General features: G+C 41.2%; 1 protein-coding gene across 6 annotated transcripts in view; it reads left to right on the top strand.

The window, feature by feature from the left end:
• The window catches only part of DNAH10 (dynein axonemal heavy chain 10), a 494,970-nt gene that overhangs the window by 412,190 nt on the left and 67,125 nt on the right, over positions 1-15,655 (top strand). For 5 of the 6 annotated variants that reach the window (XM_085898117.1, XM_085898134.1, XM_085898126.1 and 2 more), the window contains 5 exons: positions 358-503; positions 9,360-9,589; positions 11,051-11,324; positions 12,597-12,701; positions 12,872-13,026. In XM_085898117.1, coding sequence (XP_085754243.1) covers positions 358-503; positions 9,360-9,589; positions 11,051-11,324; positions 12,597-12,701; positions 12,872-13,026 — 910 coding nt within the window. The remainder of the gene's footprint in view (positions 1-357; positions 504-9,359; positions 9,590-11,050; positions 11,325-12,596; positions 12,702-12,871; positions 13,027-15,655) is intronic. The other variant, XM_085898164.1, reaches the window with a different exon arrangement.

Below are 15,655 nucleotides of genomic sequence, written 5' to 3' on the forward strand. Positions count from 1 at the left end.
CAAAAAAATATACCAGGCAACGCCAGGTACCCCTGCTAGTTGATCAATAAATTGGACAATTATTGATCAAAAACTGTGTTCTTGTCATTCAGTTGACACACTCATAAATAATAACTTCATATAATAGCACAGTACCGACTAGCACTATATACATAACGTCAGAAGTTGTTCCCTTATTTTCTGAACTCTATTTACCTGCTATTCTTCCTGTTCGCTAACAAGTGATGCTAATACCCACCAATGTTTAAAAAAGTGATTGTTTCATCTCATTAACTTTTGAAATGTCATGATAAAAAATCTTTTTGTGATTACTTAACAATTATCAATTTATTTAATATGACGTTACACTGCCGTCAGTGGGAAACAAGGCCGTCTTACTGTCATGCTTGGAGACAAGGAGATCGACTACGACCCCAATTTTCGCCTCTACCTTAACACCAAGCTGTCAAATCCCAAATATTCACCAGCAGTATTTGGCAAGGCCATGGTAATCAACTACACAGGTATGCACTCCATATTGTTGGGAAAAGGTAATCTTCGTGTGTATCATTAAAATCTATGATGCCATGTATTACCTACATCATAATAATTATGTTAAGGATTACGTATTGCATTATTGGGCCATGCAAGTTAAATGTTAGATGGCCAGCAGGTAATATTTTATTATGTAGGTTCATTTATTAATCTCTTCCACAGTTTTCCACTCAACCTGTGCTAACCGTGGTCTGGAGGCACACCATGACATTTGAACATGTACTTGCATGAAGCGCCACACAGTTGGTTCAAACTGACCATTACTCACACTGACCGACAGATTTGGTGGGCTGGTTGAAATGGGGACTGTGGGTGGAGAAAATGGAGGAGAAAATAAGATGTGCTGAAAAACCACCAATTATTTTTGAGGTCCACGTATGCCAAATTTCTAAAATTGTCAATTTTCATCCGATTCACTTGAAATTTGAAGAGGAGTTGCATATTTGGTCATTGAATTCAATTACCGATTATTTTTTAGGTCAAATTTGTTTTATGGATTTTGCAAGTATCGTGTTCTGCATGACATCTTCTACTTGTTTGTCTGTGTCTTTGTCTCTGTGTAGGATATCTTAAAAAGTTATGGACGGATCTGGATGAAATTTTGTGGACAGTTTGGGTGTGTGTGACAAGGACGAACTGATTTGATTTTGGTGAAGATCCATATCCAGACCTGGATATGAGAATTATTGGTTCACGAGTCAGTAAGTGACCACTATATTCATTATGGGTGTGCGTCTGTCTGTCTGTCTGTCTGTCTGTCTGTCTGTCCCGAGCATAGCTCCGTGGGTTTTGATCCGATCTTGATAAAATTAGGGTGCAAGGTTTGTATCATGATGTAGTTGTGTTTTCCTGAGAATGGGCGGAGCTATGCCCAAAAAATATGTGTTTTTAGGGGGTAGTCGGTTTCAAGCTACATCTTCTCCGACGGAGTTTGTCGAATCTGGCAGGGGTTTCGGTATTTGGTTAGCCCAATGGCACCTGCATAGCCCCACGGAGCTCGATTTTTTTTCATTTTCGTCCCAAGGTCAAGGTCACAAGGTCACAAACTTAGAAAATGTCAAAAAAAAATCAATAAATTGGGCATCGAGCTCCAAGGGTTTTCAACTGTTTCGAATGAAAGTTGGTATGCAAGTCGTGCTCTTCGAGTACTACAACTTTCATCATTTACGTTTTTCCCGATTCCCGCCAGTTTGCCCGTGGCGTCCCCTCGAAGGTCAAAAAATAAAAAAGGCGAACCATGTACATTGCTCGTCAACCATCGCCGTCTCCAGACTTGTTTAGTTTTTAAAGTGATTCTTCACCATTGAGAGAAAGGGCCAAAAACGATATATAGCATGATATTTGAAAAATGTAATGGGCCTGTTATGTTCTCGTGGATCAGGCATTATGTGGTGGAGGTATGCGCTCTACCGTTGCCCTTCTAGTTAGTTAATGTTTTTGGTTATTCATGTTATTACCTTCGCATTCTGCGAAAGGTTATGTTTTGGTCGGCGTGTATTTATTTATTTATTTATTTATTTATTTATTTATTTGTAATCTTGTGATTCGTATAACTCAAAAAGTATTAAACCGAATTGCATGAAATTTGGTTGGATGATTGGTTATTAGCCAGGAAGCATTCGATTAGATTTTGGGATCGTTCGGGTCAAAGGTCAAGGTCAAGGTCACGAAAAGGTCAAAATCGTCTTTTTACGATAACACGGTCAATTTTTATTCAATTTGCATGCAACTAACGCCAAAATGTTCAGAATTCAACGCCTCATCTTGTGATATGCAATATGACACAATGATGCCCATACTCTTGTTACCGGTTAGGGGTCAAAGGTCAGGGGGGTCACGACCTTGAAAAATATGCGGTTTTTGTCTTAACGCGGTCAATTCTTGTCCGCTTTACATGAATCCAGCACCAAAATGTTCAGAATTTAATGCCCAATCTTGTGACACAATGACATCATAACACATGTCACCGGTTGGGGTAAAATGTCGGGGGGGGGGGTCACGCCCTTGAAAAATATGCGGTTTTCGGCATAACTCAGTCAATTCTTATTCGATTTGCATGAAACCAGCATCAAACGAGATTACCTTCTCTTGTTGAAATGTTGTATTCACCGAGCTTGCGAGTGAAGACTCGCCAAAACGACGTGAGTTGATTGTTGTTTAGTCCGTAGCCCCCCAAAGTCGGGGGGGGTCATGACATTATAGATATGTGGTTTGTGTCATAAGACCATTCATATGAAACCAGTTCCCCACACTCATACCAAGAACAAAAAAGTAGTGGCGGCGAAGGTATGCGCTCTATGAGTGCCCGTTCTAGTTAGTTTCTTGTTTCTGTTCTTGTTGGCCTACATTAAATTATTAGTTACTCTTTCGTCTGGCGTGAAATTAGGCTCTCAATTAAACCATTTGGGAGGTAAAGCGAACAGATATCCCCTGGACCCGTTTGCTTATCCAAGCTCGTAATTATAAATGGTCTGCCCTCGGGCGTTTAGTGGTGCTGTATTACCATTCCAATCATGATATAGCCATTGTATATGTATCATTATTATTATCTATTATATAATACTGAGTGGGTTTTTTTTTAAGCAAATCGTTTACATGCTTGCCAATTGACTCCATGTGCAAAGTTTGGACAATACATCACCCACGTTGTGGACCTTGACAAATTTACATCCATTTGTTGATTCTTCCTTTTCTTTTTGCCTTCGCAAACTTTGTTGTGAAGGTTGTTTTGATCGCTGTGTATTTATTTATTTATTTGTGAATATGTGTGTTTGTTTGTTTGTTTGTTTGTTATTCGCATAACTCCAAAAGTATTGAACTGAATCGCAGCAAATTTGGTGGGATGATTGGCTATTATCCGAGGACTATTTGATTAGATTTTGGGAGCGATCGGGTCAAAGGTCAAGGTCAAGGTCATGAAAAGGTCAAAATCGTCTTTTTACCATAGCGCGGTCAATTTGTATCCAATTTGCATGCAACTAATGCCAAAATGTTCAGGATTTAATGCCCCATCTTGTGATATGTGACATGACACAATGACGTAATAACCCTTATTAGCGGTTGGGAGACAAAGGTCAGGGGGGTCACGACATTGCAAAATGTGCAGTTTTAGTCATAACACTGTCAATTCTTATCCGATTTGCATGAAACCAACACCAAAATGTTGACTGTTCTGTTCCCCACACTCTAATACCAATTACAAAATGAAGAGTACAAAGGTCAAGGTCGAGGTCATGAAAAGGTCAAAATCGTCATTTTGCCAGAGTGCGGTCGATTTTTATCCAATTTGCATGCAACCAATGCCAAAATGTTGTGAATTCAATGCCCAATCTTGTGATATACGATATGACAGGAAATTTAATGTTTTTGAGCCATCATAACACATATGAGATGGCAGATGTGGTATGGGATTAAATACCCTCACAATCAACGGTTTCTGGGGGGGGGGGGGCAAAATGTAGCGTTGGTGAAGGTATGCGCTCTACTGAGTGCCCGTTCTAGTTCTTCATGTTTTAGCCAATTTTAAAAGTACGTACGTTCCTGTATGCCTGCCATTCGTTTCCATATCCGACTGACCTCTCTCTCATGCTGGGATGATTTCATGTTACAAAATAAGATATGTTTAAAAAAACAACCCTCAGTGACAAACACTTAATTTCACTTATTAACCTCCTCCATCGAAGATGGACGGAGGTTACTGTTTTCACCCCTGTCTGTTTGTTTGTTTGTTACTTACAAAATCTAAAGATTTCGAAAGTATATTGATGACTTCCGTCTTCTGTTTGTGTGTTTGTTTGTGTGTGTGTTTGTTTGTTTGTAGGCACGATAACTCGAGAACAGAAGAAGCTACCAATGTCTAATTACACCACGTGATTCAGGAGGGTGATGGCTAGTGCTGATTGGATTTTTGTCAAAATCGGTCAAAGGTCAAGGTCACAGTGAGGTCAAACATCCAAAACATGATGACTTGAGAACGGAAGAAGCTACCAATGTCAAATTACACCAAGTGATTCAGGAGGGTGATGGCTGGCACTGATTAGATTTTGGTCAAAATCGGTCAAAGGTCAAGGTCACAGTGAGGTCAAACATTCGATTTGTCGCAGTGAGGTCAAACATAATTCCGTAAATTCATGTGGAGAAATGGAGTATTTTTGCTTCGGTCGACGTTACGAGTTCGTTTTAACTTCGATTTTAATTTTGTCTTTGGTTTTTGCGATCGCTTAGGACGCTTAACACTCGGTTGTCGAAATTCTGGTAAAAATCGGATGTTTTGGAGACGTTTTAAGATTGCATAAAAAATATTTCACTCGCCGCATCACGGCTCGTCACGTGGTGCAACACGCTCGAGTAGACGCGTCGTTGAATCACGTAAAGATTTTGCGTGTGCGCGCTGACGGTGTTTTCGATAAAGATGGTGTTTAAAAGTCATTTTTTTATCCCAATAAAGGTTATCGTCGCATGCCTGACTCGCTAAGCCGTCGGATTATGTAAAGATTGTTGGTGGATGGCCGAATATTACGGTTTTGTGACTTTGATAAAGTAATATTAAATAATTGCGTGGAGAAATGGATATTTTTGCTTCGGTCGACGTTACGATTTTTGATGGTTTGGTACAGAATCATCATAGAAACTTCTGGTTTGTGTCGCTACCTTCTCTCGAGACAGCTTTTATTAGACAAGGTCAGAGGTCAAGTTGACGATTTCGAAAGTACCAGTCTATGACTGCTTGTTACTTACGAAATCTAAAGATTTCGTAAGTATATTGATGCCTTCCGTTTGTTTGTTTGTAGGCACGATAACTCGAGAACGGAAGAAGCTACCAATGTCAAATTAGACCACGTGATTCAGGAGGGTGATGGCTAGTGCTGATTAGATTTTGGTCAAAATCGGTCAAAGGTCAAGGTCACAGTGAGGTCAAACATAATTCCGTAAATTCATGTGGAGAAATGGAGTATTTTTGCTTCGCTCGACGTTACGAGTTCGTTTTAACTTCGATTTTAATTTTATCTTCGGTTTTTGCAATCGCTTAGGACGCTTAAAACTCGGTTGTCGAAATTCTGGTAAAAATCGGATGTTTTGGAGACGTTTTAAGATTGTATAAAAAATATTTCACTCGACGCGTCACGGGTCGTCCCATGATGCAGTGCGCTCGAGCAGATGCGTCGTTGAGTTCCGTTTAGGTATAATTGCGTGGAGAAATGGAGATTTTTGCTTCGCTCGATGTTACGAGTTCGTTTTAACTTCGATTTTAATTTTGTCTTCGGTTTTTGCGATCGCTCAGGACGCTTAAAACTCGGTTGTCGAAATTCTGGTAAAAATCGGATGTTTAGGAGACGTTTTAAGATTGTATAAAAAATATTTCACTCGACGCGTCACGGGTCGTCACGTGATGCAGTGCGCTCGAGTAGACGCGTCGTTGAGTTACGTTAAGGTTTAATACAATTGCGTGGAGAAATGGATATTTTTTCTTCGCTCGACGTTACGATTTTTGATGGTTTGATACAGAATCATCGTAGAGACCTCCTGTTTGCGTCGCTACCTTCTCTAGAGACAGCTTTTATTCGACAAGGTCAGAGGTCAAGTTGACGATTTCGTAAGTACCAGTCTATGACTGCTTGTTTGTTTGTTTGTGAACAGTATTACGGAAAAACTCCTGGACGGATTTCGACGAAACTTGGTGGGGGGATTAGGTATGGTCCAAGGATCATGCCATTAGATTTTGGACTTGGCCCACAGTCCAGTATGGCCGCTATGGCGGCCATTTTGAAAAAAAAATTGAATTTTTGTTTTTGCATTTCTACATGTTTTAAGTGATTTCCAACCAAAAAAAAAATTGTTAGAGAAAAAAAAAATTGCGACTTTTTTTCAAATAAATTTCGATTTTATTTGAAAAATATTTGCATTTTTTTTTTTGCATTTCTACATGTTTTTAGTGATTTCCAACCCCCCAAAAAATAATTTGTTAGAGAAAAAAAAAACAGAAATTTTGCAACTTTTTTTTCAAAAAAATTTCGATTTTTTTTTTTTGGCATTTCTACATGCATGTCGTCGATCTAGTTTAGTTTATTCAATCGTGGTTCAGTAGAATCTGATCCGTTTTGACCTACAATGAATAGGATATCAGGTTCACTTAAGTGACTCAGCAGTATTGGCAGCGGAGGTTTTGCACTATATCGAGTGCTCCCCCTCTAGTTTATTGTGTGTGTGGGCCATGGAACTTTATCGTCTGGCCCGACGAAAATGGTTACACCGTCTTCAATCAGAACTCGCAATAAAACCAATGACCATTGTTACCCTGTAATACTTCATTCCCTTTTTACCACAGCCAATTACCTTTAAAAACTTCTGAGTGAGTATTTTTTTATAGTTCGTACTTTTTGGTGACATGTTTTGTTCACTCATTTTCTCCCTTTAACTTTATATGTTTTTAAACGTGGATTTTTTCCACGGGTATCATTAGTTATTATTACACTTGTTTTGTGAAATCGAAATTCTGCTTCCTGAAACACGAGTTACAAATGCTTATGCCTCTTGATGATGGAATGTAGTTTCATGTGTTTATGCCTCCTCTACAGACTACATTAATCATAAGATGTGATTGTAAATTAGCAAGTTGGTACAGCATTAGTGTTGGTTTATATGATGTGATTCCCCCTGCCTCATCAAAATAAAGAACCCCTCCTCTCATGGTTTTTATTGCACTGTTAAAACCTGTTAAATTCGCTGAGTATAAATTTGTGCATTTCTCCATTCCATAATTTTATACAATGAGAAAGTCCCTCTTTGTAGAATTTTACTCTTTAAATTTGACATGCTCTCATGCTTATGGGCTGGCAGGGTGTCCTAGAGGCACACACTTGCCTCAAAGCTGTCCTAGCCTAGGTTTGAATCTCAGACTAGTTTTAAACTGTTATCCCAGTGTTTCACAGGCAGGGTGATTCATCCATGTGTGTGCTGTCCTGAAAATGGATGTTAAGATGGGTATTAAACTGGGCATTAAACTGGGGATCCCATCTGCTGGCATTAGTTGGTGGACGTTAAAGGGGAACCCAAATGCTTAGACTACCTCGATGCTAATCTATCCCTTTATACCCTGCAAAATTGATGTCTTTTTATGATATCCGAATTATAAAGTGGTTAATTTTGTGATTAAAATTCGAAATCTTTTTCTTCTTTGTCATGATTATCCATGACATCACATCAAGAAGTCGACCACCGTATCCGAACTGTCTCAGGGTTACATCGCTGTACAATTTAACTCAAACGGCGAATAATTTTCGAATTTCTACAGATATGCTGGGTCGATGCATCTTTGGTGGATGTAGTAATACAAACCGATATGGTTTCATGCTTCACCAATGGCCGAAAGATGCGAGGGTTGCCAGAAATTTGATGAGGTTTGTTCGAAATGCAGTACCTGAGCATGAATTGATTCTGCAAAACGTTCGCTTTTGTGCTCGGAACATTTAACACTCAAAACTAACAAGATCATATCTGCCCAGCTACCAGCCCATGGACACGGACGACTTGCGTAGTAAATCAAACATCGGTTGACATTGCCCGGCAGTTACCACAAGAGCACCTCAAAATAATTATCTATTATCGACACAAATTTCTGCAAATCAAATGAACCACCATCTATTTATAGTGGGGAGAAAGTATTTCGGTGTGTTTCATCTACTACTCCAAGAGGATTTGACCAAGGATGTTAAAACATTCCCCGATCAACCATCACCCACACAATCCCGACCACCATCCCACCCCCCCCCCCATCAATCCACCATAACCCTTCAATCTTCCATCAACCATCACCCACACAATACCCACCACCATCCCACACCCCTCTCCACCATACACCACAATCCCCCATCAGCCATCACCCCGACAATACCCACCACCACACACACACCTCTCCCCCCCCCCCTCCACTGGTATGGGGCAGGACATCGATACCTCAAGTATGAGACGGGATTATCCCATAACATTCAAGACACCTGGTCAGCCTACGACAGTGGGACAAAGCATTCATTGCCCATTTTGTCTGTGGTGTCTGAGTGTGCCTGGGCGGTGTCGGCTATTGGGTGATGACGGGTATTTCTGCTCAAGTAATATAACCAATTTATTACTTAGTAATACAACATCTCTGCCTTATAAACCATCAATTGAACGGAAAAACAAAACCTACCATTTTGTAGTGAACATGCGACTAACACCACCGTCTGCAGTAACAAATCTCCGTCTGAATCGCTCACACAAGGCCCCCAAAAGCACAATACCCCCAAAAGCATTTCCATCACTAATTTTGTCTCCAATAGTTTCTTCAAAATCTCAATAAACTGAGAAGTTGCTCATGATGATGGAATTAGTATCGGAATCCGAACTCGAAATACACTTTCTCCATGTAAAGCTGCCATTTGGATCAAGGTGTGTTCATAATGTGACATCACTGGCGAAATAAAAAATCGATACTCGGGCTTTTTTTGGCACTTTGTGATAATGAATGATTTTCAATGGTTCTTAGAAAGAAAAAAAAAATTACGTTTGGGTTCCCTTTTAAAGGACCCCACAGTGTCTTTCGTGAAGTCGGTGAGTTATCACTGGCACCCTCACAAATTCCTGCCCAAACTACTTCTTGGAAGGCAATGGCAAACCACCCAGTATAACCCTTGTTCAGGAAGCTGTTTTGGCAGCACGGACGCTTTGTGAAGCGTATGGTACATCAGAGAAGAGATAGAGACCTCTCATGCTTAACATCACCTGTAATTTTATGCTCAATTAACACTGCGGGATTTTTATTTTGTTCTCCTCTGACCTTATAACTGCAGTGACATTGGGGGCACTCGAGGACCAGCTGTTGAGCGTGATTGTAGCGTTTGAAAGGAAAGAACTGGAAGAGCAACATGAATCTCTCATCCAGGAGACAAGTCGCAACAAGCGGTTGCTCCAAGATCTCGAAGATTGCGTGCTTCGAGAGCTGGCCATGTCTACAGGAAATATGCTCGACAACGACGATCTTCTGGCAACACTAGATGAAACCAAGTCCAAAGCCACAGAAGTACATATTCATTGGACAATTTGATAACTACATTTTCAAAACTTAAATAATTAGAGAGTTCATATAACACCTTGGCTGTGCATAGATGGGTTTGAGGGTAGAGGAGTAGCAGCTGATATGCGAATCCTATCCAAGTTCCTTCTGATGACTTCATTGCTTTTTGCTTGTTTGGCTTCCTTCTGATTACTCCACATGGGGTTGTCTCTGCCTGTCATCCTTCCGAGGTCAGCAAAATGAGTGCCAGCTTGCTGGTGTCCTGTGTCGGAGTGGCGACCCGTCCAGGATTGTGCCCAATAGCCAAGGAGACTGCTTAAGGAGCACCAATGCTCTGCACAGAGTATTGTCCCGATAGATGGATGGATGACTACTCCAATGCAGCACTGTACCTGTTTGGTCTTCCATTTTATTTGAATTGAATTTATTTAAATCCCATTCTAAATTAAATTGAATAATGAATAATAATAATAAATGTCATGGGTCAGGGTCAGGTGTCCGATCAAAGTGGGATGTCTTGGTACCCGATCATCACTGCTAGCAGTTATAAAGTGGTAGTTCTAATTTTGTCTCTTATTAATTACGTAGCACACTAGTACACAAACACCACACAAAAGAAGTCCTGGCGAGGGTCTGCGATCTCTGATTGCTCTTTTTCTTGTTATGAATATGTTTTGAAATCAGGGTGTGTAATGAAAGTTAGTTTCCAGATCAGAGGAATGTTCGTGTTAAAACAGCAGGTGCAACAACCTTTAGGTTTGGTTCTTTACATTTACTGAAAAAAGTTATTTCTCATTGGGAGGGGTAGTGGGATAGAAAGGTGGCTTTCAGGAAGGGGATCCATCTTACAACAGCACTAGGTCTGTCAGAATTCTGTTTTAGAATACCCACTAAATTACATTCACCTCAGGTTCATCTCTGATGTACAAGACGATTTTCATTTTAATTTCAATGTGCAGATACCTGAGTGATGAGTTAATTGTGTATTTGTGCTGCTGAAGCTGACATATGAGCTTGGAAGAACAGCTGAGAGGGATGCACCCACCAGTTGTTTAACCTGAATTCCGATATTGACCCAGCTATATACTGTGCTGTCATCCTGTTGTTCAGCAGGCAAGGTGAGGAGGCATCAATGTGTATGCTGCCCATCAGACAGACATTAAACTTGGCGTCCCGTGTGCCAGGATTAGTTGATGGATGTTAAAAAATGTCCCGGTGTCCTTCGCAAAGAGAAGGCGAGTTATTGCCGGTACCCTGAACAAATTACAAATTCCTGCCGTGACTACCACTACGAAGGCAATGACAAACCACCCAGTGTAATCCTTGCTGTGAGGCTGTTTCGGCAGCACTGAATCTGCTTTCAGGTAGAATATCAGAATTCGAAAGTTTGTTTGTTTTTGAAGCTGCTACATTGGATAAATTGTCATTTAAAGTGTAAAGGTCCAGTTGAGGATTATTCGTTCCCAGGTATCGGAGAAGCTCGTTCTGGCAGAGAAGACTGCAACGGATATCGACCACTTTCGGGAAGGTTATAGAGGGGCCGCACTGCGCGGTGCTCTTCTCTTCTTCACCCTTACTGAAATGGCTCTGATCAATAGCATGTACCAGTACTCACTGGCTGCATACCTGGAGGTCTTCACACAGTCCCTGTGCAGATCCTTTCCCGATTCCAAGCTGCTCACTCGGCTCAAAAACATCATGGATACACTCACGTACAACGTCTACAACTACGGCTGTACAGGTGTGTTCAGTCATAGTATGCTGCTGCGAGTTCCATAAGTTTGATCTTACAGGTGCAAAGAAAGAAATTGGACACTGATTCTTATTGTCTCCTTGCACTAGGCTGATGATTTTTACAATCTTTATGTGTCTTCTTTAAAGTACATCACTGTAAACATTTCCTGTCCATAGTATATGCATATACCCTTTTATCAACTTGATTTTTTCAGTAATCACACGTTCACTTTTTACCTCCACTACCGAAGGTGGACAGAGGTGATGTTTTCACACTTGTTTGTCTGTGTCTGTCTGTCCATTTGTCTGTCTGTCTGTCTGTGAGCAGGATATCTCAAAAAGTTATGGACGGATTCGTACGAAACTTGGTGGACAGGTTGGGTGTGTTCCAAGGACGAATTGATTCGATTTTTTAAATCAGGTTTACATGCAAATCTGGATCCTAATTTTTTTTTAATTTTTCAAGTGATTCTTCACCAATGAGAGATGGAGCCAAAAACGATATACAGCACAATGTTTCAGAAAGTTGTGGATGAAGTAGGGTCAGTGATAAGAACAAACCGAGTTGATTTGGGTTAAGGCCCGGATGCAGATCCAGCCTATCAGTGGGATCCAAAACGTAATGTGTTCAGTATGGCAGTGGTATGCACTTTACCAAGCTCTGTTCTAATTTACATTTAATTATATTTTTCAATATACCGAATAATTCTCTCCACCACCAAAGGTGAAGGTGGTGATGTTTTCATCCCCATTTGTCTGTTTGTGTTTGTTTGTTTGTTTGTCTATGTGGAGGATATCTCGAAAAGTTGCGGACGGATCCACATGAAATTTTGTGGACAGGTTCGGTGTGTGATTAGGACGAACTGATTAGATTTTGGTGAAGATCCGGTTCTGACTACGAGACTTTTTAAAGTGATGATCCACCATTGAAAGATGGGGCTCAAAAACGATATATAACATGATATCTCAAAAATGTATTGGGCCCGATATGTTCTCGTGGACCAGGTATTACGGGGCGGAGGTATGCACTTCACCGAGTTCCCTTTTAGTTGATCTCTGCAATGTTCTGCTTGGTTTTTGTTTCATAAACTGACACCTTAACATTAGATTGGTTACTCTTTGTTCCCTGTTCTCAAGCCACTGCCATTTGTCAGTCCATTACGTCAACCATTCACCCGATAAATGAGTTGTAACATTCCTTGCACAATCTTTCCCACCAAATGCTTTCTGAAAATCTAAATACGTTATCCCATCCAGCTACCTGTGTGCTGTGTTTTAGGTATCTTTGAAAACCACAAGCTGCTGTTCTCTTTCAACATGACGCTGAAAATAGAACAAGCAGAGGAGCGGGTGTCATGGGGAGAACTCGACTTCTTTATCAAAGGTTCTTGCTGGTTTTTATCATCCAGAATTGGTCTGATGTAATGGACTCTCTCGTTTTGTGCATCAATTTTGCTGTTAGGGAGTCACATATACATAAATGATTGTGTTAATACATCTTGAATGACTGATGATCGGACCACACGAAAGAAGAAAAAAACATGTTGTATGCAGGAAACATGTCCTTAGAAAAGAGTGCGAAAGCAAAGCCATGTGAGTGGCTACCTGATCAGGCCTGGGAGGATGTGCTGAGGCTTGCTGAAGTCAGCCCTCAATCATTTTGTGCATTACCAGAGGAGCTGCGTATGAAGGAGTCCATCTGGAAAATCGTGAGTTTGTTTAACACAGGAATTTGAAAATCACTGAGCTATAATTTGAATAACAAGGAATTAAAGAAAAACGTAACAACATGGAAACAGAAACAGATGGATTTGGTTTAGGATTCAGAGTGAAAGGTTGCCTTTGTCAATGAGTGGCACAATAGTCGCATCGAGTTCAAGGTAAGGTGCAGGGGTGGGATTACAGTTGGGACAAGGGATGGGGTCAAGTGAAAGGCTGTGGAAGCAAGGCAAGGGTTACTGAGCCAGAAGCAGAGTTAGGAGCAAAGAAAAATTTTCGTGTAGAGTGACATTATGGATTTTTACGATTCAGCCTCGAGTAGAAAGGACAGAGGGTATATGGTGGTGGTGTTTGGAAAATAAAAATCATGATAAACAAATGCATGGAATTGTAATGAGTGATGCTGGAGTGGGGTAGGTTGTGATTAATGTTCGAGCTCTTTAAACTCGAGGAGTTTTACTCAGCGAGGCAACAGTGTTGCGCTTAAAGAGAGTGGGAGGTCTGTAATTAAAAGCCTTATGTGCCGTTTTTGTTGAGTTGTAATCTCAGGATTTTTTTAACTCTATAAAGGACAGGTGATAGGAATAGGTGTCTGGCATGCAGCCTGTGAGAGACGGGCCTGGTCTATTTGGATGCAGATAGGTTAAGGATGTCCTTTCATGTGTTCTCCCTTATCGAAGTGGGAGAGTGGGGGCTAGGGGGAGGGGATCCGGCATTTTCCCCTCCCATCATAAAAGTGAGAATGTTCCTCCAAGCTGTCTATTGTGTGGGAGGCCAGCCTTAGACTGTTTCTGCACAGGGATTGGTTAGCCTTGAGGAGAGGAGACAGGGTGTCGGGAGGTAGAGACACTGCTCATTTTTTTTTATGGTGGGGGGGAGGGGTGCTGGATTGGTCAAGGGTGAGCAGGCAGGGGGGTGGGGCTATTAAACTATTAAAGGAAGCATTTTCTCCCTTCGCTTGCTATTTTGACGCTGCACACTGGGATGTACTTTTCTGGCATGCTCTGGCACTCCCTCTGTCTCTTCGTTTGCTTGCTTTTCTGCCTTTACTGATAGGGCAACCTGTCCTCTCTACCAGCCTGCTCCCTTTCAGAGCCCGCTCTCCTGCCATTCTGCCTGGATTTTCTACAACAGCTCAGGGCTCTTCACTGCCTTCACTTTCCTTCTCTGTCATCCAGTTCAGTGTGCATGACTCTGTGCGTGTGTGTGCATGACATGCAATAAATTAATCTCTTTTCCAGAGATTAATTTATTGCATGTAATATGTATTTTGTTTATTACCTTCACTACCGAAGGGGAAGAAGATTATGTTTTCACCCCTTTCTGTCTGTTTGTTTGTCTGTTTGTCTGTTTGTTTGTTTGTTTGTGTGCAGGATATCTCAAAAAGTTGTGGACGGATCCAGATGAAATTTTGTGGATAGGTTGCATGTGTGACGAGGATGAACTGATTAGATATTGGTGAAAATCCGGATCCGGATCCAACTACTATAATTTTTTTATGTGATTCTTCACCATTGAGAGATGGGGCTAAACTAATATATAACACGATATTTCAAAAAGTTGTGGATGGATTCGAATGAAACTTGGTTGACAAGTAGGGTGTGTGGCAAGGAAGAACGAATTTGATTTTGGTGAAGATCCCAATCCGGATCTGGATATTACAATTATTTAATCTTAATGATTCTGCACCATTGAGAGATCAGGCCAAAAACGATATGGTACTGTGCAGCATGATATTTCAAAAATGTAATGGGCCCTATATGTTCTCGTGGATTAGGCATTGCGTGGCAGAGTTATGCACGCCACTGAGTGCCCTTCTAGTTAATTGTGTTTTTGTGTCTTGGATTTAGTGTCCTCGGTTGCCAATTATATTATCAATTGTTTCCAAAGGCACATAGTACGGCTTGATTCTAACCCTTTTTCCCTGTTGATGTTTGGGTTTAATTTGGATCCCTGGAGGAATAAATTAGTGATAATCCTGATTTATAACAGTCATCGTACCAGACTGTGATGAAGCAGGAACTGACATCACCACTCACAATTGGTCTGTGAGTAAAAGTGACCGGTTGGTGTAATCATTGAACCCTAGCTTTAGCGATGTCGGTTCCCACCTAACAGTTGAAAAGCACTTTTGAGTGCAGGCCGTTGATGCGACAACAGAGAATGTGGTTGGGAGGTTAACAGATAACGTATTTTTGGCCATGTCTTGAATGGAGTTAACTATAACCGTAATCACGACGGCATGTGCAGGCAGGGCAAGTGATATGCAGGGATGTCAACAAGTCACTTGAGCCAAGTCTCAAGTAAATCTCACATCTTTGAGGGCAAGTATTAAGTTAAGTCTCAAGTCACCGTAGTATTACTTGAACTTGTGTCAAGTCCTACATTTACTGAGAAACCACTTGCAGTGCAAGCACTGAAGGAATTAAGACACAGGTCTTCATTTATTGGTTACTAGCAAAGGTACCTGGCATTGCCTGGCAACGCCAGATCCTTCCTTCCACCCCTTCCCCTCCCTCGTCCCACCGCTCCCCCTGCCTCCTCCCACCCCATCCACTCCCTCCCTCCAGATTCACACCCCACCCCTTCCATCCTCCTACCTCCAGACTCCCATCCCAC

The sequence above is a fragment of the Eptatretus burgeri genome, chromosome 1 (assembly GCF_056783735.1).
Source record: "Eptatretus burgeri isolate ZD-2024b chromosome 1, Ebu_testis_v1, whole genome shotgun sequence".
Taxonomy (NCBI): Eukaryota; Metazoa; Chordata; class Myxini; order Myxiniformes; family Myxinidae; genus Eptatretus; species Eptatretus burgeri.